This window comes from Nyctereutes procyonoides, unplaced genomic scaffold, assembly GCF_905146905.1.
Source record: "Nyctereutes procyonoides isolate TBG_1078 unplaced genomic scaffold, NYPRO_anot_genome, whole genome shotgun sequence".
Lineage (NCBI taxonomy): Eukaryota > Metazoa > Chordata > Mammalia > Carnivora > Canidae > Nyctereutes > Nyctereutes procyonoides.
Window position 1 is genome coordinate 48,058,329 of NW_026575046.1, and position 24,834 is coordinate 48,083,162.

At 49.2% G+C, this 24,834-nt stretch overlaps 1 protein-coding gene across 1 annotated transcript in view; it reads right to left on the reverse strand.

Annotated features, from left to right (window-relative positions):
• Positions 1 to 24,834, reverse strand: part of STK10 (serine/threonine kinase 10) — a 111,499-nt gene that overhangs the window by 67,288 nt on the left and 19,377 nt on the right. Inside the window, exon 2 of the mRNA XM_055325302.1 lies at positions 18,396 to 18,560. Coding sequence (XP_055181277.1) covers positions 18,396 to 18,560 — 165 coding nt within the window. The remainder of the gene's footprint in view (positions 1 to 18,395; positions 18,561 to 24,834) is intronic.

The following is a 24,834-nucleotide window of genomic DNA, read 5'->3' on the forward strand; positions in this document are numbered from 1 at the left end:
TCTTTCAAAAAAAAAAAAAAAAAAAAAAAAAAACAATCTCCGCATCTGGGAAATGAGCCCACCTGGCAGGAGGCCTAGGCAGGTGTGCACACAGCACAGCACCTGCACAGCTCAATTAAAGAAGTATCTTCTCCTTTTTCAGCCTGGGGATGCATACTGTATAAGCTTCTTCAGAGCTGTGCACATCAGTCAACTCAATGCTCCTTAAGACAGATAGAGCCAGAATTAAAAATCTCTCCTCTCTACCAGACCCACCTTTTGGGGCTAGACATCAACACCAAGGTGATTTCCACTCTTTTAAGTCACACACAAAGAAACCCCCAGGTATGCAGCTGTTTTACCTATATGGTCTCACTCCGTGCCCTCAACCTCCCCAAGATGTAAGGGGTTGTCAGGTTACCTGGGGTCAGCCTCAGTTTCCCCATTCCTGACATTTAATTAGAATCAAGAACTTATTCTGTGCCAAGCCCTATGCCATACACTTTGTGTGGGTTATCGTCCACTCACGATTTAAGGTAGGTATCCTAAAAAATGCCTATACCTCATGGGGCTTATTGTAAGGATTAAACAGGATAATGTATGCCAGGCACTAAAAACATTACCGGGCACAGAGTAAGGAAATGCTCAATAAATGTTGCCAATTGTTATTAGCATTCAGTGGTATTTTATTCCCATTTTACATATGGGGACACTGAGGCTCAGAGAGATTAAGGTCTGAGTAAAGGGTTTTTTTTTCTTTTTTAGAGATTTTATTCATTTCTTCATGAGAGGTAGAGAGAGAGGCAGAGGAGAAGCAGGCTCCACACAGGGAGCCCGATATGGGACTGGATCCCAGGACCCCAGGATCACACCTCGAGCTGAAGGCAGATGCCCAACCGCTGAGGCACCCAGGCATCCCTCTTTTTCATTTTTTAATAAAAGCAAACAAACTAAAACCAGAAGAAAAAAAAAACATTAAAAAATTTTTTAAATTGTTCACCACTGAATGGATTGAAACCCAATTCCAAGTAAAGAGAAAAGAGAGGGGATAGCCCGGGTGGCTCAGCAGTTTCGCACCTACCTTCAAGCCCAGGGCATGATCCTGGAGCACGGGATCGAGTCCCACGTCAGCCACCCTGCATGGAGCCTGCTTCTCCCTCTGCCTGTGTCTCTGTCTCTGCCTCTCTCTCTCTCTCATGAATAAATTTAAAAAAATTAAAAAATTAAAAAAAGAGAAAAGAGAGGGAGGCTGCAGAAGAGACCATGAGTATCTGTACCAGAAAGTGACTACTGAGTCCACAGAAACATTTATGATGGCACAGCTAGTCCCTTCTGGGCCAAGGACAATACACCACACACTTCTCAAGGCTGTGAACATATGAAATGAGTAGTAGCAGAGCCAGGACCCGAACTGGGAACTACCTGAGTGCCAAGTCTGGGCTCTGTTCATCTCCCCAGTGGAAGAGACCTAGTGACCCCCTCCCCCCTTCCTCATGTCTCAAGGAGGAAGCCACAGCCTCTGGGTGGGTTGGGGAAAGGGCCCCTCTCTCTCCTTGCTCCAGCCCTCACTGGGCCCCACTGGTCAGCTCACACATACCAAGTGAACTTGCTCACCCAGAGATAAGGGAGCTAGGATGTCCCAGCCCAGATAAGAGAAAGTTTGGACCACCCACAGGGTTTCAAAATTAACTTTTACAGTCCACGGGCAGCAGGGCCAAGCAGCAGAATCAGGCTGGCACTGCCACAGCCCGGCAGCCCCTGAGAGACAACTGAGGCACGCTCAGGCCAGAGATGAGGCATCAACACTCTGTTCTGGGCCTGGGTCCCCTCACCTCCCTGGCCTTCCCTGAAGCCAATAAGAACACGGAGTGAGGACACATAAGGTGCTCAATAAATGCATGTTGGCAACACTCCTAGAATTAAACTTAAATAAGCCAGAGCCAGGAGGTCTGCACAGACTCCCAGTTCTGCCACTGTCCTTCTGTGGGGCGGCCATAACCCCTTTCCTGCTCTGATCCTCAGTCTTCACACCTGGAAAATGAAGCTCTGAACAGCTCTAAGTCACTTGCAACACACGTTTTGGACTTCAAGGTGAGTAACTCAAGTCACTTTACCATTGAATAAGCAGGTTATGCTTCTAAAAGTCCATTCATATCATCCATTAGTGAAGCCTCTGGATATATAAATGAATGCATGTAAGTAAAACACCTCAGTGGCCTTAAAATGCCCAGAAATCAGGGCAGAACAGCCAAAAGGTGACTAACATAGCTGATGGCTAGATTCAGCACGGAAAGCCAGACAGAAGCCAGTCCCTCCCACTCTGCCACCCGAGAGAGCAGAGCTGATGGCTGCCCTGAGTGAACACCTAACGCCTCCCGGCACTGCGCTAAGCATTCCTTTATGTGAGCCGTTACACTTACCCCTCTTCTACAGATGGGGAAACTGAGGTTTGGCGGGGAAAGAGCTTCCCCACAGCCCCTCAGCACATAAGGGATGGAGCACATAAGGAAAAAGACCCAGGTCTGTCTGACTCCAAGATACAAAGCCGCTGAAGGCATGGAGCCTGAGTGGGCCCTTTGCGTCTCTGGGCCTGTTTGTCCCTGGGGAAGCAGCGATAGATACCACAATCATCCAGGCCTCCCTGCTCTGAGAGGCGCTGGCCTCTGGGTGCGGGGACACCCCAGCAGCATGGAAGCCAAGAGGTTTCTGGTTACTCAACAGAGGTCTGTAGAAAGAAGTCCACGGGGCAGCCACCCAAAAACAGAAGAGTCAACACAAAAATGTCTCCAGCTTCTCAGCAGCCTGTCCCTGTAGGTGGAGTCCCAAAACCTCCGCACCTCTGAGCCCCAGGCCAAACAATATGGCCATTGAGAGGGGCAGCCCACACCCACAAAGCCTCCCTGGAACGCTGTGCCTCCTCCCTCCACCCTCAGCCATGCCTGCCACATCCACAGAAAGCCTGCAGAAGGAACCACGTGTACCGAGCAGCCCCAACGGGAAGGAAGGGCCCCCAGAGCCCAGGGGGTGATCTTGGGGCTCCTGGGGTAGAGGGGCAGTTCTGCAAGGCAGGAGGGAGGAGAGATGATCCAGTGAGCTTCTGAGCCTATCTAGCACATTCTAGGGCCCCTGTGCCACAATCCCTGGGGTGGATGTGGAGGTGGAGATGGCACCGCATCCTAATGTGCTGGCCCAAGTCCCAGGCAACTCTGGGGTGCTACTGAGGTGATCCGAATCCGGAGGTGCTAACCCCTCATGTCCTGCCCAGAGGTAAGGAGCACTAGCTTCAGGATCAAAGTCCCCTGAGCCCGAGTCCAGAGGTTGCTACTGGGTGACTGTGGGACTCCAGGTCCCCCTCTGTAAAAGGGGGAAACACATTCCCACCCTGATGCAGTCTTGGGAGATTAAATGAGATCGCACGGGTAAAAAAACACAGTGCCTGGCACCTAGTCAGAACGTGACAAGTGACAATCACCATCATCATTAGGATGGTTAATCACCATCACCACCATCCTCATCATACCACCTTTCAGGAAAGGCCAAGTTCAGCCTTGGAACCAGATGCAAACTGGACCTGCAGCCCCTGGGGAGAGACACAGGAAGCTGTGTGTCAGCACAGACATTTCTGATCCCATCTGACCATCGGTGTGCCCAGCCACCATTCCCTAAGCCAGCTGTGCCAGGGCCCCTGTTGAGCCGGAGAGCAATGAGCCAGGGCCGTGGAAAAGGACTTAGAATGGAGGGTCCTATGGCCTCCTGAATCCTTAAGATGCAGAGTGAGCAGGGTCACAGGAAATGTCTGCCAGGTCGGAGATACCACTGTCAACTAAATTTGTTAAACATTTGTGGCATTTGAGATGGTCCTTAAAGGACAAGTAGGATTTGAAACAAAGGGTGGCAGTGTGGCACCACAGGCAGACCAGCGCTGGCCCGCTCACAGAGCCAGGAAAACGGTGCAGGGTGGGCCTGCCTGTCTTACTGCATCCCCAAGACAAGCCCCGGCCTTCCTCAATTCATTGTCTGAGGGACACAAGTCGCCAAGAAACCAACACACCTGCATGAACTAAGGTGAACATGGTGTTTCAGCACTGCAGACCCACACAGTGGGTTCTAGTTCTGGCTGGAACAACGACTAACAGCCCCCCTGGGGCAAGCTCAGGGATTGTAGTCCGGTTTGCTCATCTGTCTTGTGGGGGCACCTGGAGGACCCCCCCCACACACCAGGTAGTGATCCAGCAGGATGGCGTGAAGAAGCCCTCCCATGAGCTCGGTAAGTGCACGGCTACCACTCGTGACGCCGGCAGCTGGACGCACATGGCAGGTCCCCAGGGCACCTGACGACAGCGTGAAGGAGCAATACGAGAATAGCAGGGGTGCAGGGAGGAACAGTGGGCATCCCAGGCAAGTCTAAGTACTCACGTGTGCACAGCGCACCTCACCATCTGTCACTCTGTGGGCTGTGCAATCTGATTTTGTCTCTTTGTCCACCTCTCCACGTCCACCCCACTGCCCCTAGAATGTAATTTCCCTGAAGGCAAGGCTTTGTGTCCGTGCCCTCAGCATCTGAAGCAGGGCCTGGCACACAGCTGGTGCTCCATAAACATTCATTGATGCAGGAAGGGAGAGAAGGGCAGAGTCCACAAGCCAGTGCGAGAATGAGTGAATGAATGAAAGCCGCCCCAGACTCTGCAACAGCTGCAAAAGTTAAACCCCTCGGTGACAACACAAGCCCGAGGCCTGACAGAGACCAGGAGGGGCACCGCTAGGAAGACAGCAATCCAAGGAAGAGAGGAAACAGCCCCATGGCCCCCATCCATCCTCTGTTTCCCCACTTCCCACCCAGGACTGGAATTATCTGTGCCTTTCAGGGCCCGGCAGGGCATACATGCTACCCAGGGGTGGCGGGGGGCAGAGGCAGAGAGGGCAGCAGGGGCCCATCCCCGGGGCAGCTGCACTCAGCCAGCTCAAAGACCCCAGGCAGAAATACAGGCCCAAGAAGCCAGAGCTGCTGATCCTTCAAGCCAAGCCAGATGGTGGCTGGGGGCCATGGGGCTGTCTCCTCTCTTCCTTGGACTGCTGTCTTCCTAGCGGCGCCTCTCCTGGTCTCTGGATTCTTATGAGAGAGATGTCAATTTATAAAGGTTCGTGCTGGGATCCCTGGGTGGCGCAGCGGTTTGGCGCCTGCCTTTGGCCCAGGGCCCGATCCTGGAGACCCGGGATCGAATCCCACATCAGGCTCCTGGTGCATGGAGCCTGCTTCTCCCTCTGCCTGTGTCTCTGCCTCTCTCTCTCTCTGTGTGTGACTATCATAAATAAATAAAAATTAAAAAAAAATAAATAAAGATTTAAAGGTTCGTGCTATTTCAAAAAATGGTAAAAGCCTGCCCTCAATGCAGCCTGTGGGCCTGGTTTACATGACTATCTGCCCATCTAGGCCTTGAACACCACCCCAGACCTGTTAGCTAAGTGCCTGGCAGGGGGCTCCTACTGTCTGCCAACCGGGACATGCTGGGTTTCTGACCCTGGACAAAGTGCTGTGAAATCAGCTGTCATCACCCTCCATGTCCAGGTGAGGAAACCGAGCCTCTAAAGCATGAGAAGTCATGTCTCGGGTCACACGGCAGCACAGGGGCAGTCAGGTTCCAACCCACGCCTGGGTGACTCCAAAGCCCATGCCTGATGGACTGAAAGAATGTGAGGTGCTTCTGAAGGGCCGAGGAGGAATGACAGCCAGCTGACTGGGTCAGATGGCAAACAAAACCCATGAGGACATGCTTGGGAACATGGTGGGCAAATCCCTGGACCAGAGTCACTCTGGCTCCTGTGAATGTGACACACAGACCCCAGGCTGGCCATGCCAACAGCAGGATTCCAGGCAGCCCCAGGTTACTCCAGTGTGGACAGTGGGCCCCCTGTCCATCCACATGTCCAGCTACCTGACTCTACCTGTGCCCGGACAGGGACACCAGCAGCGCCAGGAGGAACCTGCTGCACCTGAGGGAGAAGCCAGGTGGATCCTCTGGCCAGATCCCCTCCCCACCAGGTATTGCTAAGCTATGTTCTGCCCCAGACGATGGGCTCCTCAGGTGGAGGGCAGGGGGACACACCCTGTATTCTTTGAACTGTGCCCAGGGGTGCCCAGGGCTGGCACCCAGGGAGAAGGAGACAAGGTTTTGGAGCCCTGATGATCTGGATTCAAACCTAGCTGTTAGTCAAGATGAGTCTCTCTCTCTCTTTGACCCTCAGTCTTCACATCTGTAAAATGGATGTGACCACATCTCTGTCCCATAGATCTGTGACAATTTGGTGAGATAATCATGAAAGAGCCCAGCAAAGGCCAGTTATTTTGCTGACTCTGTCTTATCACCACCCCCACCCTGCCACTTGATTCACCCTCTAGTCCAAGAAGTCACGCCTCCTCCCCTGCTTTCCCTCCCCAAGTCCCAGGGCACCTATCTGTATAACGGGAAAGGCAAGAAAGTAGTAACACATCTGCCTCAAACGACTGAGAAGCCTGTACAGACTTTCAGGTGCTTTACAAAGTGCTACTGTGGATACATGCATGTGTCCCAACAAGTGGGTGCCCCACAGACCCAATCCGGGAAGGAGAGGAGAGGTTAGTGAATACCAGGGGGTACCAGGGGTACCAGGACCCTACAGTCCATGGGAAGGGGTCCTGCCCCACAACGCTGCTGTCTATGGATCCAGAATTCAGGATTTCAGAGAAACGAAATGAGCAAACTAAGATGGAAAGGCCTCCTTGAGATCAACTTTTCCAAGTCCCTCACCCCGTGGACTAGGAAGCGAGGAACACACAAGGGATGGCACCTGGCTACAGTCACACAGCAAGTTAGTCAGTCTCAGATCCAGGAAGATCTCAGGTCTCCTGACGTCAGCCTAGTGCTCCTGCCACAATGAGCAACTTTCTAGATGTACACAGAACTGCTAGCTACTTTCTAACATCACCTTCTCTTTATAGCTCTGGCTTGTTTAAGGTTAGATACACAATCTCTGTCAGTGATCAACAGTTGCTCTCCTAGCCCAAAGCAACAAGCCGCAGAAACCCTGGCTGATGAAATGTGGTCATACAGTCATGTGGACAAGTGTGGACACCCACACCCTCCCACCCACACCCTGCTCTGTGACCCTGGGACCTGCACTTCCTCTTTGCAGAATGTTTACTTTCAAACAAGAAGTCATTCTCTGAAAAGCCCCCAGTCACTCCTTCTGGGTCACACACACGCACACGTTGGTATACATGTTCAGGAAGTTCACAGAGCCCTCGCAAGCCTATTTTTGGGACTCCGTAGGCCAGAAGTCCTGGCTGCAGAGCTCACCAGGTCTGGGTAGCTACCTTATGGAGCAAAGGAAGCTGCATATATGAAAAACTGTGCTCTTACATGTACTTTCTAGGAACACGATCCTCTTGATTATCCTTACTTTCCTCGGTTTTGATAGAGATGTGAGATGAGAAATATTTCCTCTCAATTCTACTTGAAGTTTAAACAGTGGCACACCCCAATGACAAAGAGCCTCGGTATCAGGAATGCACGGGAGTGGTGAGGTCTGAGGCTAGTCGGAGAGCACATCCCTGTCTGTGGGGCCCCTGTCGATGGCTGCCATGCAGAAAGGTAGCCTACACAGTGACATATCTAGAATTTTCGAGACCAGAATCTGACAAAATGCTAGCAACAAATTTCTAAGAATGTCTCGCATGCCAAAAAAAAAAGTGTCGGGCAGCCCCGGTGGCGCAGGGGTTTAGTGCCGCCTGTGGCCCGGGGCGTGATCCTGGAGACCCTGGGTCGAGTCCTGCATCGGACTCTCTGTGTGGGGCCTGCTTCTCCCTCTGCCTGTGTCTCTGCCTCTCTCTCTCTGTCCCTATGAATAAATAAATAAATAAAATTAAACAAAACAAAAAAAAAACCAACAACAAAAAAGTGTCTACAGGCCCAACCTGGCCTGAGATCATCAGTCTGCAACTTGCTCTAAGGGTTGGCACACACAGGTGAGGGGCCATGGCTCACAGCCTGTCTGGCATGTCTGACGCCCTCCCACCCCCAACAACAGAAGACTGAATGAAAGTCCTCTAGTTCTCAATAAGGGTGATTTTGCCCCCCTCCCACCCTGGGGAGACATCTGGCAACATCTGGAGACAATTTTGGTTGTCAGACTAAGCAGGGAGGTTCTACTGGCATCTAGTGGGTAGAGGCAGGCATGTTGCTAAACATTCTACAATGTCCAGGGCAGCTCCCCAAACACAGAGAATGATCCAAATCCTGGGGGAGACCAGAGTCCATGGGGCTATTCTGGGGGCCACTTTGGGAGGGGGGAATCCGTACTGTGCCAACTGCCTTTTAGCAAGGCTGAAGCCTGGCAGTGCCCAGGCTGAAGGCTTGGCAAGCAAAGGGGTCGAGCTGGAATTTAACAGAATTGGTTTATTTTCTCTTATTTCCGTTTGTGGCAAGTGGATCCTAGTTTTCCATTTAGGACAGTGAGATGAAAGTTTCTTTTTCAATAAATGTATTTAATTTCTAGAAAGTGAATTACTTAAAAAAAAAAAAAAAGGAGTTAACTATTACAGAGGCAGCAGGATGAATGACGTGTGGAAGAGGCAGCCCTACCAAGAGGATCATACAAATACTGAAGAGATTCAGCACTGAGGCCAGTTAGTTCCAGGAAAAAACCAGAAGGCTCCAGGATTGTACAGATCCTCCATGCCAAGCAGGTGAATCACTGCTCTGACCGGTACTCCACAAGGGGACTGCTGGGCAAATAGACTAACCGCAAATTTTCTGACCAGATGAAACCCAGGGCACAGGGACTTCTGATCTTGACCTGTGCCAGGTCTCCAGGGCAGGCCAGGGTGGCCAGGCCTGCTGTGCACATTTGAAAGGCCTCCACCTTAATGTTTCCTTTCTTATTGTTTTGGGGGACATGATCATAGTGAAGCCTCAGGAAGGTTCACCAAGTAAAATGCAGAGAAGCCAAAAGAGGGGGAGATGCAGGAAAATGAGGGTAGAAGGAGCTGGAAGGCATAAGGAATGGGAATAAAGGGCTGGGAGAGGAGGGGAGAGAGTAACAATGGCATTAACTAAGCACCCACTTTGTGCCAGGCATTGCTGCCCACACCTGACCCGCATGCCTCACTGAATCCTCACCACAGGATTAGGTTTTGTCATCCTCATCTCCACTTGAACTAAAGGGGTTGTTAAGCTAAGATCCACACTGGCACCAAGACACAGGACGGGACCCAGTTCTTTTGCTTCAGAGCAAGTAAGAGAACAAATGCACCTGACAGGCATAGAGGAGAAGCGAGGGCACTCAAACACCAATCGGACCGATGGCCAAAGAGGAGGGTAGACACTGCCCCACTTGAGGGCCCCCAGGAGTTTGCAAACATCTACAGTGAGATCGCAACTCCCGCCTTCCCAGCCCTCATCTCCCGCCACCGCAACCTGGGCACACCGTCCCTCGTTGTCTTCACACACTCTCACTCCAGGGCCTTCCACTTGCTGTCGCCGTGGCCCTCCCTCCACCGGCTCCTGCTCAAATGCCGCCTCCTCAGGGAGGCCTCCCAGAACACACACTGAAGGTAGCTTGCCCAGTCCCTAGGCCTCACCTCCTGCTGGCTCAAGTTTCGTTTCCATCCTGCATGAAGCCAAGGACACTCATGGCTGGTCCTGCGGCACCCTCTGGGTCCTCAGACCCGGCCTGCCTGCACTAACTTCTGTAGCCAAAGGGCCTGGGACAGGGCTTGGCACAAGGAAGGAATCCAACAGAGATTTGGTTAAATAAATAAATACTGCCATCGGCCAGGGCTGCAGACTTAATTCCCCCAAGATTACCGAAGTTTCTGGAGGCCGGGGCCAGATGTCCAGGGGTGAACAGGTAACAGATCAGACAGCAAGTCTGTCCCTTGTCAAAGGACTGAGCAGTGGGGCGCCTGAGCAGCGCAGTCACTTAGGCGTCCAACTTTCAGTTTCCATTCAAGTCATGATCTCAGGGTCATGAGATCAAGCCCGCATTGGGCTCCTGAGCTCAGCGGGGAGTCTGCCTGGATTCTCTCTCCCTCTCCCTCTGCTGCCTCCCATTTATGTGTGTGTGTGTGTCTCTCTCTCATAAATAAATAAATCTTTAAAAAAAAGGGGGGGGCTGACCAAGACCTGTGGTCAGGAGCGAATGAGGGAGGGGCTTGGAAATCCTCACCCTGTGCAAAAGCAGGCCTCCAGTCACCTTCACCTCTTCAATTCTGCACATGGAAAACCTTTAGAGGAATGAAGATTCCTTCTCTCCCTACTAGCTCTCACTGGCTAAAGAACTGCTGCTTTCAAAACCAAGGCCGAAAAAAATATAAATAAATAATAAATAATAAATAAATAAATATAAATAATAAATATAAATAAATAAATAAATAAATAATAAATAAATAAATAAATAAAACCCAAGGCCGAAGTCAGCCTCAGGATGTGCCTCGTGGGACTTGAGTCTCCCCAGGGCACCAGGGGCCCCAAACAGTCTCAGCTCTCTAGAAAAGACCAGCCTGGACCTTCACTCCTTCCCTTGCACTGGACCAGCCCTGGGCGAGAATGAAGGCAGGGTCCCATCTCCCGGAGTGACACCAAGACTGGTCACTGCTAAAATGTGCCTAGTAGGAGAGAGAACGAATGGAGTAGAGAGGAGAGGAAAATGAGCTAAATTCCACCTAGAGGGAAGCGTGAGAAGTGAGAAGGCCTCAGCGAGGCAGGGAGGCTCTTGCTGACGGGCGTGTCTGGAAGAGGGTACTAGATGAGCAAAGGCCTGGAGGTGCTGCCTCCAAGTAGCTTAGAAGAATGGGAGAAGAGGCCTGGGACCCAGCCTGTGTGCTGGGTGTGATCTTCTGGGGAGCTGCGGACAGCGCTTTATAATACAGTGTAACAGGAGTACCTACATCTCTCACCCACGGTCTCTGAAGACTTCTGCGGGTCTGGCCTTGTGACTAATGTGCTGTGTGACCTTGGGTAAATCCCAGACCCTTTCTGGTCTGCGGTTGTCTCATCTTGCAAATGACTGGATGGCTGTGTGACACCCAGATGCAGCATTCTGTGGTTTAGTCAACACACCTCCAGTCTGGCTGCAGAGGTATAACAGAGCTAGCGTTTGCTGGCTTGGGAACCTGATACGGATAATTCCAGGACTTTCAGTAAGCGGAGTGTTAAACACAACCATTATTTAAAAAATTAAGTTATATAACTTCATAATTTTTGGAGATTAAAAACAAAGATCTTAAACACTCAAAAATTCATTATTTTACCACATTCTACTGTTATCCATACTCTTAAAGTTTTTTTTACATCTACCACACCTGTACTCAGAAATACTTTATCACGAGGGCTACTACAAACCTCTTCCCAAGGACGCCGGGGTGGTTCAGTGGTTGATCCCGGGGCCCTGGGATTGAGTCCTGCATCGGGCTCCCTGCATAGAACCTGCTTCTCCCTCTGCCTGTGTGTCTGCCTCTCTCTGTGTCTCTTATGAATAAATAAATAAAATCTTGAAAAGCTCTGTCAGTGACATGGTGTTTGTCACTCAAAATTAACCAAAGTGGGAATGTTTACACCACAGAAATTGGCAGATGCTATACACCAGGGCTGTTCTCAGGGAGGTGACTGTTAAATACTTACTTTCCATCATCCCATTCTCTCCTACTCCCATAATGCCTGTCCCGTTGGAAAACAGACCCAACCCTTGCAAGACTTTCCCAGAGACCAAAATCTGGCTCAGGGTTGGGGGAGGAAAGGATGTTGGTGGGGAGAAGCCATTATAAACTAAAGGAAATTCACCAGGGCAGCCCAGGGTTTCCTGCACTCACTCATTTTTGGGCCGTGGTCCACATCCAGACTGCATTGTCTACACTATCCAATCCAGTAGCTTCTAACCACATATGGCCATCGAGCACTTGAAATGTGCCTAGTGTAGAACTAAATGTATGACTTTCTTCACTTTTAACTAATTTAAATTTTCGGATCCCTGGGTGGCTCAGCGGTTTAACGCCTGCCTTTGGCCCAGGGTGTGATCCTGGAGTCCCGGGATCGAGTCCCATATCGGGTTCCCCGCATGGGGCTTGCTTCTCCCTCTGCCTGTGTCTCTGCCTCTCTCTCTCGTTCTGTGTTTCTCATGAATAAATAAATAAAATCTTTAATAAATAAATAATAAAAATTAAAAAAATAAAAACTGACACTCAATTCCATTACCAGGAAACATTTAAGAATATTGATACAACTTTGCATCTACTTTTGTCAGCTGTAAATTTAATGACATCTAAATATAGATTTCTGATGAAAGGGGGATCCCTGGGTGGCTTAGCGGTTTGGCACCTGCCTTCGGCCCAGGGCATCATCCTGGAGTCCCGGGATCAAGTCCCACATCGGGTTCCCCACATGGGGCCTGCTTCTCCCTCTGCCTGTGTCTCTGCTTCTCTCTCTGTGTCTCTCATGAATAAATAAATAAAATCTTAAAAAAAAAAAAAAAGATTTCTGATGAAAATTTAGTTCCTGAATTGAAATGTGCTAAAAGTGTAAAACACACACATGAGTTGAAGGCTTAGAATGAAACATGAAGTAAAATATCTTACTAATAATTTTTATATTGATTACAGGTCAAAACAATATTTTTGATATACTAGGTTAAAAAATATTTAAATTAATTTTTTAATATAGCTGTTGGAAAATTTAAAATTATATAAGTGGCTTACATTACATTTCTACTGGAGAGCGTTGGTCTAGAATATTCTGAGTTGTTTTCCCCCATCTGATATTCATTTTTTTTAAATATTTTATTTATTTATTCATGAGAGAGAGAGAGGGAGACATAGAGAGGCAGAGACACAGACAGAGGGAGAAGCAGGCTCCATGCAGGGAGCCACTAGGCCACCCAGGGATCCCCTCCCCCATTTGATATTCAAATACAGAAGTGGGGGCAGCCCAGGTGGCTCAGCGGTTTAGGGCCTGCCTTCAGCCCAGGGCATGATCCTGGAGACCCAGGATTGTGTCCCATGTCGGGCTCCCTGCATGGAGCCTGCTTCTCCCTCTGCCTGTGTCTCTCTCTGCCTTTCTCTGTGTGTCTCTCATGAATAAATAAATAAAATCTTAAAAAAAAAAAAAAAAGAAGAAGTGGGTAAAAGAAACTATGAAGGGATTTTGCTAAAACTATAAATTCTGGAAGAAAATGAGCTAATCTTGTCAGATTGTAGGTGGGGTGGTTTGGTGAATGCTCTCCACCCCATTCAGGGGAAAGGTCTGTTCCTGGATCCCAATGGCTCATCCCAAGCCCAAACCTAAGCCCTGATAGCAGACCCCAAGTCCAGGACTGGTTTTGCCAAAGACACTATCATGGCAAAAATGGTTCCTAGAGCCACACAGGAGGCCTGGATCCAAGAACCATCATGCAGAAGGAAACACCAAATGTCAGTGTACCTTTCAATCCTGTATCTCAGAACGAGACTTCTCCCTTCCATACTTTTGCACATGCTGCCTATTTAATTCATTCTTCCTTCACCCTATCCCTCTGGAGATATCCCTGCACACTCCTACGCATCCTTCAAAATACAACTCAAATGTTCCTTTTGTTTTTTGGGTTTGCTTTTTTTTTTAGGCTTTATTTATTTATTCATGAGAGACACAGAGAGAGAGGCAGAGACATAAGCAGAGGGAGAAGCAGGCTCCCTGCAGGGAGCCTGATGCAGAACTCAATCCCAGATTACGGGATGACACCCGGAGCTGAGGGCAGACACCCAACTGCTGAACCACCCAGGTGTCCCTCAAATGTTCCTTTTGAAGCCTTTCTAACCAAATCCTGTTTCCCTCTCACAACCTTTTTTCTTAGTGCTTTCTGGCTGACCTCAAAGCTTTTATTCCTGCCCCTTCAAACCTGATTTCTTTATAAAACACAAGATGTGGGGCACCCAGGTGGCTCAGTCAGTTAAGTGTCTGCCTTTGGCTCAGGTCATGATCCCAGGGGTCCTGGGATCAAGCCCTGCATCGGGCTCTCTGATCAGTGGGGAGCCTGCTTCTCCCTCTGCCTCTGCCTGCTGCTCCTCCTATTTTTGTGCTCTCTCTTCTTCTGTCAAATAAATAAATAAAATCTTAAGAAGATAATTTTAGGGCAGCCCAGGTGGCTTAGCGGTTTAGCGCCGCCTTCAGCCCAGGGCCTGATCCTAGAAACCCGCAATCACAGTCCCACATCAGGTTCCCTACACGGAGCCTGCTCTCCCTCTGCCTTTGTCTCTGCCTCAGTGTGCGTGTCTCTCATGAATAAATAAATAAAATCTTTTTAAAAAATTGTTTTAATAAAATTAAAAAATAAAATACTAGATGTCTCTCCCCATGGAAACTGCCACTAAGTCCCCATTACCTGAAACAGTTCTCAAAGCTAAACAAGCATCAGAGTCATCTAGAGGGCTTTTTAAAACACCGGGCTGCTGGGCTCCACCAAGAGCTTCCAATTCAGCAGATCTGTCTGGGCTGGGACCTACACCTGGCATTTTTCACAGGGGCTGCTGCCACTGGTCTGAGGGCAGTACTTGGAGAACCACTGATCCAAAAAGTTAAGTGCAAACTCTTCACCTTGGCATCTGGAGGTCCTGCACACAATATGTCCTCCAATCACTTACCGCCCTCCTCCTTCCACAGGCTGCCCTGATCCGAGACTACCCATCATCCAAATGCCACAACTTTCATGCCTCCACACCACTGCCCGTGCTGCTCCTTCTGCTGAAGACCCTTTCCCTGTCATCCACTTAATTCTAGCACCTTCTGCCTTGATTTCACACTGTCTAAAACTCAAATCCTCAAGAATGAGGACATGGTACCATCAAGGGTCTACAAAACAACAAATGTAGGGGGTAGGGACAGTTACAGAAGAGGAGGATAAGAAATAGTTTTGGCCACACTGCAGACCCTGGTAACAAAGTCCTAGCCTAAAGGCGACTTTGTGTCAGAACATTCTCACATATCTATTTAAACAACCTCATGATGGTCACAGCCCAGTTACACACTGTCCTTCTGTTTTCCAACTCTGCACTTTCTAGCTGCGGCCTTGGGTGGGAACTTGTTAACCTCTTTGTTGCTCATTTTCATCTGTAAGATGGGGGAAAAGGAACTACCCCACAGAATGAAAAGTAAATGATATAATCCTAGTAAAACGCAACAGCCAAAGGCCTTGCACAGAGTAAGCTCTAGGTGAACGTTACCTGTGGATCCTATTATCTTCGGACCTGGGAAAGTCATGAACTTGGTACCTGGCCACAATCAATAATGAAGACAGACATATAAAAGATGTTTTTCTTAATGAGTACATAATCAGCAGTCCAATAAAGATTGTGTGGATAGACAGGAGGATGGATGGACAGATAAACAGATGAATGCTGGGTGGGTGTGATAGGTGGGCAGGTAGATGGGAAAACTTTATATAAGACGAAAAGTGGCTCTGTGAGGCTGGCTGAGCGACGCTTAAAATGCTTAAAAATTTTCTCACAAAGGTTCACAGACAAGCACACAAAAATGCAAAGAGGCCCATCACAACTTTGCTTATAACAGAAAAAAAAAAAGCAGTGTAAATGCCCAACAACAGAAAGTCACGTGGTCAGAAGATGCAATTCTACAAATATGAAAATGCAAGTGTTTCCCCACTGACATGAAAGTTGTTCTTGGGGCACCTGGGTGGCTCAGTGGTTGAGCACCTGCCTTCAGCTCAGGTCATGATCAGGGGTCCTGGGATCGAGTCCTGAATCAGGCTCTCCCAGGAAGCCTGCTCCTCCCTCTGCCTATGTCTCTGCCTCTCTTTGTGTGTCTCCCATAAATAAATAAATAAAATCTTTTTTTTAAAAAAAAAAAGGTTGCTCTTAATAGACCTTAAATAAATAGGGCATCTGGCTGGTTCAGTTGGTAGAGCATGCAACTCTTAATCTCAGAGTGGTGAGTCCAAGTCCCAAGATGGGTGTAGAGATTACTTAAAAAAAAAAATAGACTTGAAATAAAAAGAGGTAAAAGGTAAAGTAGTAAGCATGGTATCAATCCTTTTTTTTTAAGATTTTATTTATTTATTCATGAGAGACAGAGAGAGAGAGAGGGGAAGAGACACAGAGACACGGGCAGAAGGAGAAGCAATAGGCTCCATGCAGGGAACCCGACGTGGGACTCAATCTCGGGCCTCCAGGATCACACCCTGGGCTAAAGGTGGCACTAATGAGCACTGGGTGTTATTCTGTATGTTGGTATATTGAACACCAATAAAAATTAATTTATTAAAAAAAAAAAAAAGTAAAGGTGGCACTAAACCACTGAGCCACCCGGGCTGCCCTCAATCCTCCTTTTTTTTAAAAAGCCTGTGGATATGGGTATGTATGTGTATGTATTTTTAAAAACCTAGGAAAAATATGTTCTAAATGTTATTAGTGGCTATCTGGTACAAAAACTCTAATGGTTTTAATCTTTTTTTTTTTCCTCTTGTTTTTCTGTATGCTCTCATTTTTCTCTGGTAACTATAGATGTAATATTTAATTTCTTAAAAGAAAGAACTTTTTTAAAAGCAGCTCCACGAATCAGGACAGAGGAAACACGTAGGCACAGGTGTGTGACTATGAGCAAGCGGGTGTGCCTTCTCTATGCCTGTGTCTTCATCCTGTTCACCACCTCCTGAGGCACCTGGGGATGGTGGGTGAGGAAGGGTTTTGGTATCGGCAGCTAGCAATCAAGTAATGATGGTTTTATCCCCCCAGTGACATCCAGGAGGTTCCCCAAGGAGATACTCTGAGAGGCAAAAGAAAGTTGGCTTCTATCCAGAATTGAGTGTCAGTGGACAGAGCTCTGGGCAGGGCTAGGGAGGCCACATTCTCACTCCCCTCACACCCTGGCTTCCTTTACTTCTGTGAAATGAAAGGGATAAACTGACAGTGGTTTCTAAACTCTCCTGTAGATTTCTTAAACAGCAGGATTCTTTACTCAAATGAAACACAGATTTCCCCCCGTCCAGTGTCAGTAGTCTGTTCCTAAAAAGCAGGCATCCTGTGAAGAAAAAAAAAAAAAAAAACCTGGGGTCTATTTCCTCGTATTTTTTTTTAAGATTTTATTTATTTATTCATGAGAGATACAGACAGAAATGCAGAAACATAGGCAGAGGGAGAAGCAGGCTCCCTACAGGGAGCCCAATGTGGGACTCGATCCCAGGACCCTGGGATCATGCCCTGAACCGAAGGCAGACACTCAACCACTGAGCCACCCCGGTGCTTCCTCTTCTTTTAAATGAGAAAGATGATCACGTACTACTTATCAACACCAAACTTCCATTAATTTCCTAAAATGTAACTCTGTACACATAATAAACTAGCATGGTAGGAAGTCGAATGCTGAAAACATCCCCTGCTGACCACCAAATCACAGTTAACCTTGCTGTGTGCGGCATGCGGACCCGTGCCCGGGCCAGCTCGCTCTCCCAGCTCCAGCACCACTGGAGGCGCCCAGCCCTGCCGCCCCGCAGCTGCCTCTGCAAAACATCTACATGTGATTCTCAGTCTCCCAAGAGCATCTAGAATTCACAGGAGACTCTTCCTGCACATGATTTTGTGACAAATGTGGTACTGAGTTTTAGGGACATAAGTATGTTGCTTTACATATAAAAAGAAAACCACTTGCTGAAAAATAGTTTGAAGAAACACGTATGTTCTAGGCGGTCTGGGTTTTATCAACTAAGAGGCTTTCATCCTAGAAGAGCGTCCATCCACGGGACAGGCATTCTACACAGCAGACACATCCTATGAAAACCAGGGGCGCTGCGGAAATTCTCTAGACCAGCTGGGGGGTGATGCTGGGTTTGGAAGGTGGGGCTTGAAGCAGCATCTGCACTACGCACATCAAACTAAGGCTGCTGATGGAGAATGTTTAGTGCTGCACTGAAAATAATCCCCACGTAGCAGCCAAAGCAGTGGTATAGTAACGATGCCACTGTTACAAATAATAAAACAGCCAACGGTCACCAAACTCTTAAACCTGCCAGGTACACACCTCTAAGTGCTGATCATGAATTTATTTATTTAATCCCTGTAATAACCACACGAACTATGTTCTATTATTACCCCCATCCTACAGTTGGAAAAACCGAGGCAGTGAGGTTAAGAATACACCTAGGGTTCTCCAACTTGTAAGTGGCAGCTCTGGGATTTGAGGCCCGGCAGGAGAACTTTAGAATTCCTTCCTCCTCCAAACCACTGCCCCTACCTGCAAAAGTGGGGAGGCTCTGTAGAAAGGAAGGATGGGGGGGGCAGGGCCCCCTACTTCACCTTTTCCTCCCAAAGCAAACACTAAGGAAGAGCTGAGGACCTCTGAACCAGGCTAGCTCCAGTCTACCGGGCCACAAGGACCAAGAGGGGGCAGGCAGGTGGCTCTTACCCACAGCTTCCCGTCGTAGTAGTAGGCTCCCAGGAGCTTCACAATGTAGGGGTGGTCACAGGTGGCCAGGATGTCGATCTCTACCGTGTAATCCTCCAGCTCCTCCTCACTCTTGGTCTCTATGACCTTGGCGGCAGCCAAAGCACCTGTCTCCTTGTTCTTGGCCTGCAAAGTGGAGACAAAGAAGGTCAACGAGGCCTGCCTGGCAGGAAACTGGAAGCCAGCTTGGAGAGGCCCGTGAGAATGCCAACACAGCCCAGAGGTCCGGATGGGGACCACAAGGCCAAAGAGGAGATCCGCTGTTCTTACCAATGGCCAGTGCTGCTCAGCATGTCAGTGCAGGGGGCATGTGTGAGAAAATAGTGTTCAGCATTTCCTAATAATCATGTTTTTTAACATGATCCCATACTACGGGATGAGTAAAAATACAAGAATAGCATAGCTCTACAAACACCATGGAAAGACTGCTCAGTAAGAGATCCAAGTCACTGAACAATAAAGTGGTGGGATACTTATTTCTATAAAAAATGGAAAATTAAAAAAAAATGGAAAACTGCTTTCATAAATGCTCACGACTACATGTAAATGCATAGAAAACTCTGGAAACATGCTGCCTGATAGCAGGCTACGAAGGCACCTAAAATGGGGAGAGATAGGGCTCTTTGCATATTGTTTAAAAACACTAATAGGAAAGTTTCATACATTTATTTGCATCATTTCCCATACATTAAAAGTAAAATGAACAAGGGCTTTAAGTACCCAGCAACTGCAGCAGAAGGGTGCATTCTTGATGCATTTCACCAGTATAACAAGTTTATTTGATGAAAAAGAGGGAGAGAGGGATCCCTGAATGGCTCAGTGGTTTAGCGCCTGCCTTTGGTCCAGGGCGTGATCCTGGAGTCCCGGGATCAAGTCCCACATCAGGCTCCTGCATGGAGCCTGCTTCTCCCTCTGCCTGTGTCTCTGCCCCCCCCCCTCTCTCTCTTTCATGAATAAATAAATCAGTAAAATAAAAATAAAAATAAAAGAACGGAAAGCAAGGATTTGAGAAGGTATCTGTCCATCCATGTTTATGGGAGCACTATCCACAAAAGCCAAAAGGTGTGAACAAGCCAGATCTCCACTCACGGGTGAATGGAGAAACAAGTGGTAAAATTCAATGGACTATTAACTCAGCCTTAAAAAGGAAGGGAGGGATACCTGAGTGGCTCAGTGGTTGAGCAACTGCCTTCAGCTCAGGTCGTGATCCCTGGGTCCTGGGATCGAGTCCTGCATCAAACTCCTGTCAGGGAGCATGCTTCTCCCCCTGCCTCTGTCTCTGCCTCTCTTTGTGTCTTTCATGAATAAATAAAATCTTTAAAAAAAATCATCAGTTTTATGTTATGCATATTTTACCACAATTTTAAGAACTGAGAGCAAGAGAAAAATAACCACATAAGTGGGTACAAGCAACTCCAGCCACGAGCAGCTGGTGTCCAGGAAAAGGGAGGAGAACCCACAAGCCCTGTGGGCCTCAAGGGCAGCTGCTGGGAGCATTCGCCCACTGTGCTGTGTGGGCCTTGGGTTTTCAGAGAGCACACTTGCCTACAACATGGGCCCAAAAAGCAGGCCGCTTGTCTGGAACTTTGGAATCGCAATCCATGGGAAAGCATGGGGAAAACGAGCTGCTCTGGACTTCGTAAGCAGCCCTGTTAGTGTCCACTGCAGTGCGTTCCTAAGGACAGCTTTACATGCCACTCACCACATACACCAACTCTGCAACCTGACCTACTGGAAATGGTGATGGCCCAGCTGCTTCTGCATGCCTAGAACCCCATGAAGGACAATAGGTATTCACATCACCTCATATGACACCAGTTCTGGGCATCTTAGTGCCCCCATTCTATAGGCTCGGAGAGGGGGCATGGCTGGAACTAGTGTGGTGGCACCAGAATCTGAATCTAGGTCCTCTAACTTCCAAGACACTGTGTACTTTCCACTGCTGTTACTAGGTCTCCCTATCATCTCCAGAACTCAGAAGTCTCTACCTAAGACCAGATGCCAACAGCCACCTAGGAATGCTCCCAGGCCAGCTCTGTACAAGGGCACCCTCCTCCATGCAGAGACCAAGCAGGGGCGCCTGGGAGGCCCAGTCTGTTAAGTAGAGACATAGCAACCCTGCCCCTGGCCTCAAGATGCCAGTGACTAGAAAGCATGCTTATAGGAGGAAGGGTACTGAGAAGGGGTGTCAATCCTCACCAGAGAATCTTCTGGAACGGAGTGAGGCCAGTAGCCAATTTTTACACTCATTTGTAAATTTATTCTCAGTTTAGGTAACTTTTTCTATTAACTGAGCTGCAAAGTCACCAGGCCCCTTCACAGCGACAACAATCATCTCCTACTGATCAAGGTCACTGGTCTATACTTCAACATGTGCTAACTCATTTATCTCTTCAAGCACCCTACAAGGTCGGTGCTGTTACTACCTTGTGCACAGATGAGGAGACTGAAGCAGAGTCCCCAGCAACACAGGAGACAGGGCTGGTCTGGACCCCCACCCACCCTTCCCCCACACCGCCCCTTCCACACCAGGCCCGGGAGTCCGGTGCAGGGGAGGGAATCTCACGTGGGGCCATTCCTCAGGGTCAGTCCTGGTGCTGGAACTCACCGGCTCACTCGCCCTGCCTAAGGGGGGCCTCTCCCCTATACTCGGTTTTGAAAACTTGTTGAGAACACCTGAGAGAGGGCAGCCCCAGTGGCGCAGCAGTTTAGTGCCGCCTGCGCCCGGGGCGTGATCCTGGAGACCTGGGATCGAGTCCCACGTCGGGCTCCCTGCATGGAGCCTGCTTCTCCCTCTGCCTGTGTCTCTCTGCCTCTCTTCTCTCTGCATCTCTATGAATAAATAAATTTTAAAAAAAAAAAAAAGAACACCTGAGAGAGTCATGAATCAGCCATTGGGCACTAGTGCTCTCGTGATCACTTCCTCCCTCACACAGATTATGTACCTGCCCTTTCATTTCTGGTAATGTTGATTTTCGAGTGTCCAGTGAGAGCACCATCAAAGCACCCTTACCCACTGCACAACACTCCCACTCCTCCTCCTCTCCAAACCCAGAAGAGGAGGTAAAGCCTGCTCTGCTCCTTTACTGGGTGAACACAGCACCCACCCCGACCGTGCTCTCCCGACCCCCAGCCAGAGCAGCACGCGGGGACAGAGCGAACGGGCCTAAGCCCCCCCTTAAGCATTCACCTTTCACTCCTGAGAGGTAGGAAATGAGGCTGCATGTCACCTCCTCCTGGGTTTCCCTAAAAGAGTATCTTCTCCCCAAAGTGGGGCTGTTTCCTAGGAGTTCACAAAACCAGCCTTGCCCATCCCCCTGAAAGGCAGCATTGACCACAGGGCTGGGCCTCCAGCTGGGCGCCAGTGTCAACACTGAGCAACACCCGCTGCCCAGCGCCTCACTCAGATTACAGAGCCCAGAGCTTGCCAGAAAGGGGTTAGCTGGCAGCAATCGTGGTGCCTAAGGTCAGTTGGCCAAAATCAAATTCTTTAAAAGCCTGGTTGAGGCAGCTATTTGCTTACCTGGATGTCAGAGGAAGCTATAGTGGCTGATGATAAACACAGCTAACATCACCTGAACACTCACTGTGTGCCAAGACAGGCCTTAAATAGGATTTCTCACTCCATCCTCCATCCAGCCCTTGGAGATAAGTATTAGGATTCCCAACTTACAGATGAGAAAACAGAGATTTAGGGAGACAGGCAGGGGGTAATAGGAGATCCAAATGCAAGCCCACCTTGACCTAAGCTCCAAATCTCTTCCCAACCAGCCCCTCTTGGTGAGCACTCAGGGTTCTTTGCTCCATCTCCCACTTCTTTCTTTTTTTTTTTTTATTATTTTTATTTATTTATGATAGTCACACACAGAGGGGGGGGGGGGAGAGAGAGAGAGAGAGAGAGAGAGAGAGAGAGAGAGAGGCAGAGACACAGGCAGAGGGAGAAGCAGGCTCCATACACCAGGAGCCCGACGTGGAATTCGATCCCGGGTCTCCAGGATCGCGCACTGGGCCAAAGGCAGGCGCCAAACCGCTGTGCCACCCAGGGATCCCTCCATCTCCCACTTCTAGAGATAATGAAGATCACAACCAACAATGTGCTTGACAGCTGCTAAGTACTAAACGTACCAAAATTTAATCCACCCATAAGCTAGTAAAGCAGGTGTCAGCCATCATGCCCATTTCCCAGATTAGCAGACTGAGGCTCCAAGTGATATGAGGACCCACCCAGGACTGTGAGCTGTGGTGGTCTCCTGACCCCTGAGTCCAGTGTTCTCCTCACTACACTAGGCTGCCAGGAATCAGCTCATTCCCTATCCATTCATTCAACCAGTATTCACTGAGTTCATGTAACAGGTGAGGCACTTGTCCAGTGAACAAGACAGCTTCTGCCTAGAAGGAGCACTGGTGGTGGGAATCATTGCCCTCCCATGACAAAATTCACCTTTCCTGATTTTTCTTCAGTGAACCCGCGCTCATTCCCAGTCTCTAAAATGCAATGGAGCAGATTCCACCTCCATTCTAGAAGTAGGTGGGTGACTCGAACGGGTTAATTAGAACATGACTGGCTCAGAAAGAAGAATGTGATCATGCTAGCCAATGAGATCCAAGCTCAGAACAGCAGCAGAGCAGCCTGAGGCTGCCCCAACCCTGCTTTATGCTAGCCTCCAGCACTGAGGCAGCAGGCCTGGAGCTGCTGGGACATGTGCTTACAAGCAGAGCTGGAAAATGAAACTGGCTAAAGCCACGGAGCCTAAAAAGGGCACAAGAGGACACTGTTTGATCCCCTCAATTAATTTTTATACCAGGGAAGTACTATTAAGAGCCTCATTTTATATATAAGAAAACTGATGCTCAGAAAGGTGAAGTCATTTGCTCAAGGACACACAACAGGTCAATAACATGGCTGGGAGTTGAATTCAGGCTTATGTGGCTTCAGGGTCCATGTGCTCACCTCTCTGCCCAAGGTCAAATTCTTCAAAGATGCTGTCTGGGCCTCAGTTTCCCCCTCGTACAGTAGAAGGATGGGGACATGATGCCCAAGCTCCCTCCATGGTCAGATGAGAGGGCATCTTGGGGAGTGGGTGGGTCTGGAAAACTAAGGGTGACCCTAGTGGACGGGGTACCTGTGGGAGTTGACAGGCAAGGAGTCACATCAAGAACAAGTGACTGTCTGTAGCCTCTGACGTCCATCTCTCCCACTGGCTAAGGCAAGGCTGGGGTCTAGCAAAGGATGGGGGAGCCCCCGCCCAGCCCTCCACTGCTGGCTGGCAGTGACTAACGCCTCAGCCCACACCCTTCAGAGCAGACACACAGTGGCCACTTGTGTTTACTGGCCCAGGCACCTCTGTGGGAACAATCTTCCCCCTTGTGTGGTCCAGCCTGGAGGAGGTGGGGACAACCCTCCCAGCAGAAAGCCCTGCCCCACCCAAGGGGCCCCGGCCAGTCCAGTCAGGGGCCAGGGGCTTTCTAAAAGTCAACCACAGAGCAGCAGCTGGTGGGGACAACCCCCAGGCCCACCCCTTCCCTCCCAGCTGCAGGCTGGTCACTGTGTCCCTGTCTCCTCCTCCAGGGAAAGAGCTGGTATCACAGAATCCAGAGATGAGAAAGAACATTAACCACCACTCCTACACCCCAACTCCCCCATCTCCTCTGCAGATGAGGAAACCGAGTCCACAAAAGTGAATGCAGTGACCAGGGTGCAATCCAGGACAGCTGCCTTTTCCCTGCTTGTAGATTCACAATTCTCCTTTGTTTTGGCAACTGCTTCTCCCTCTTGGTGCAAGGGATTCATAAGGGACTGAGTCCACCTGGTCCCAGGGCACGGCCCAAGCCCAGCCATACATTCCTGGCCCTCTCAGCCATAGTCAGTGGTTCACACTTGCACAAGGGATCCAAGGCAGGCCCAACAGGGTTGTATCTGGGTGGTTCTGGGTTAGTTTGGGGTTTTTTGGTTAAGTTATCAGTAAAGCAGCTTTTTTTTCTTTCTCTGGTGTTGCTAAACTAGTAGAATGAAAGGCTGGAGAGTCTTACAGTCCATGTGGCCAATCCCTCAGAGACTCTGCCTGAGGATGAAGCCCTGACAAAGAAAACGACCCACAAATGCAGAAGGGCAAATGATGAAGTCTGTGGACAACTAGAGCCAGCTGTTCCTAAAGACAGGATGTGTCCTTAGACTTTTCAGGGACATGAGCCAATAAACCCCCTTCTGGACTCTGTCACTTGCCACCAAAAAGTAAGTTTGGCATCTCTGGGGGCATGCCAGCAGAGAACAGACATCTATGGAGGTACATCACCACAAGAAACACATGCAACAAGGGCTACCTTAAAAAGAATCACCAAGGGATCCCTGGGTGGCGCAGCGGTTTGGCGCCTGCCTTTGGCCCAGGGTGCGATCCTGGAG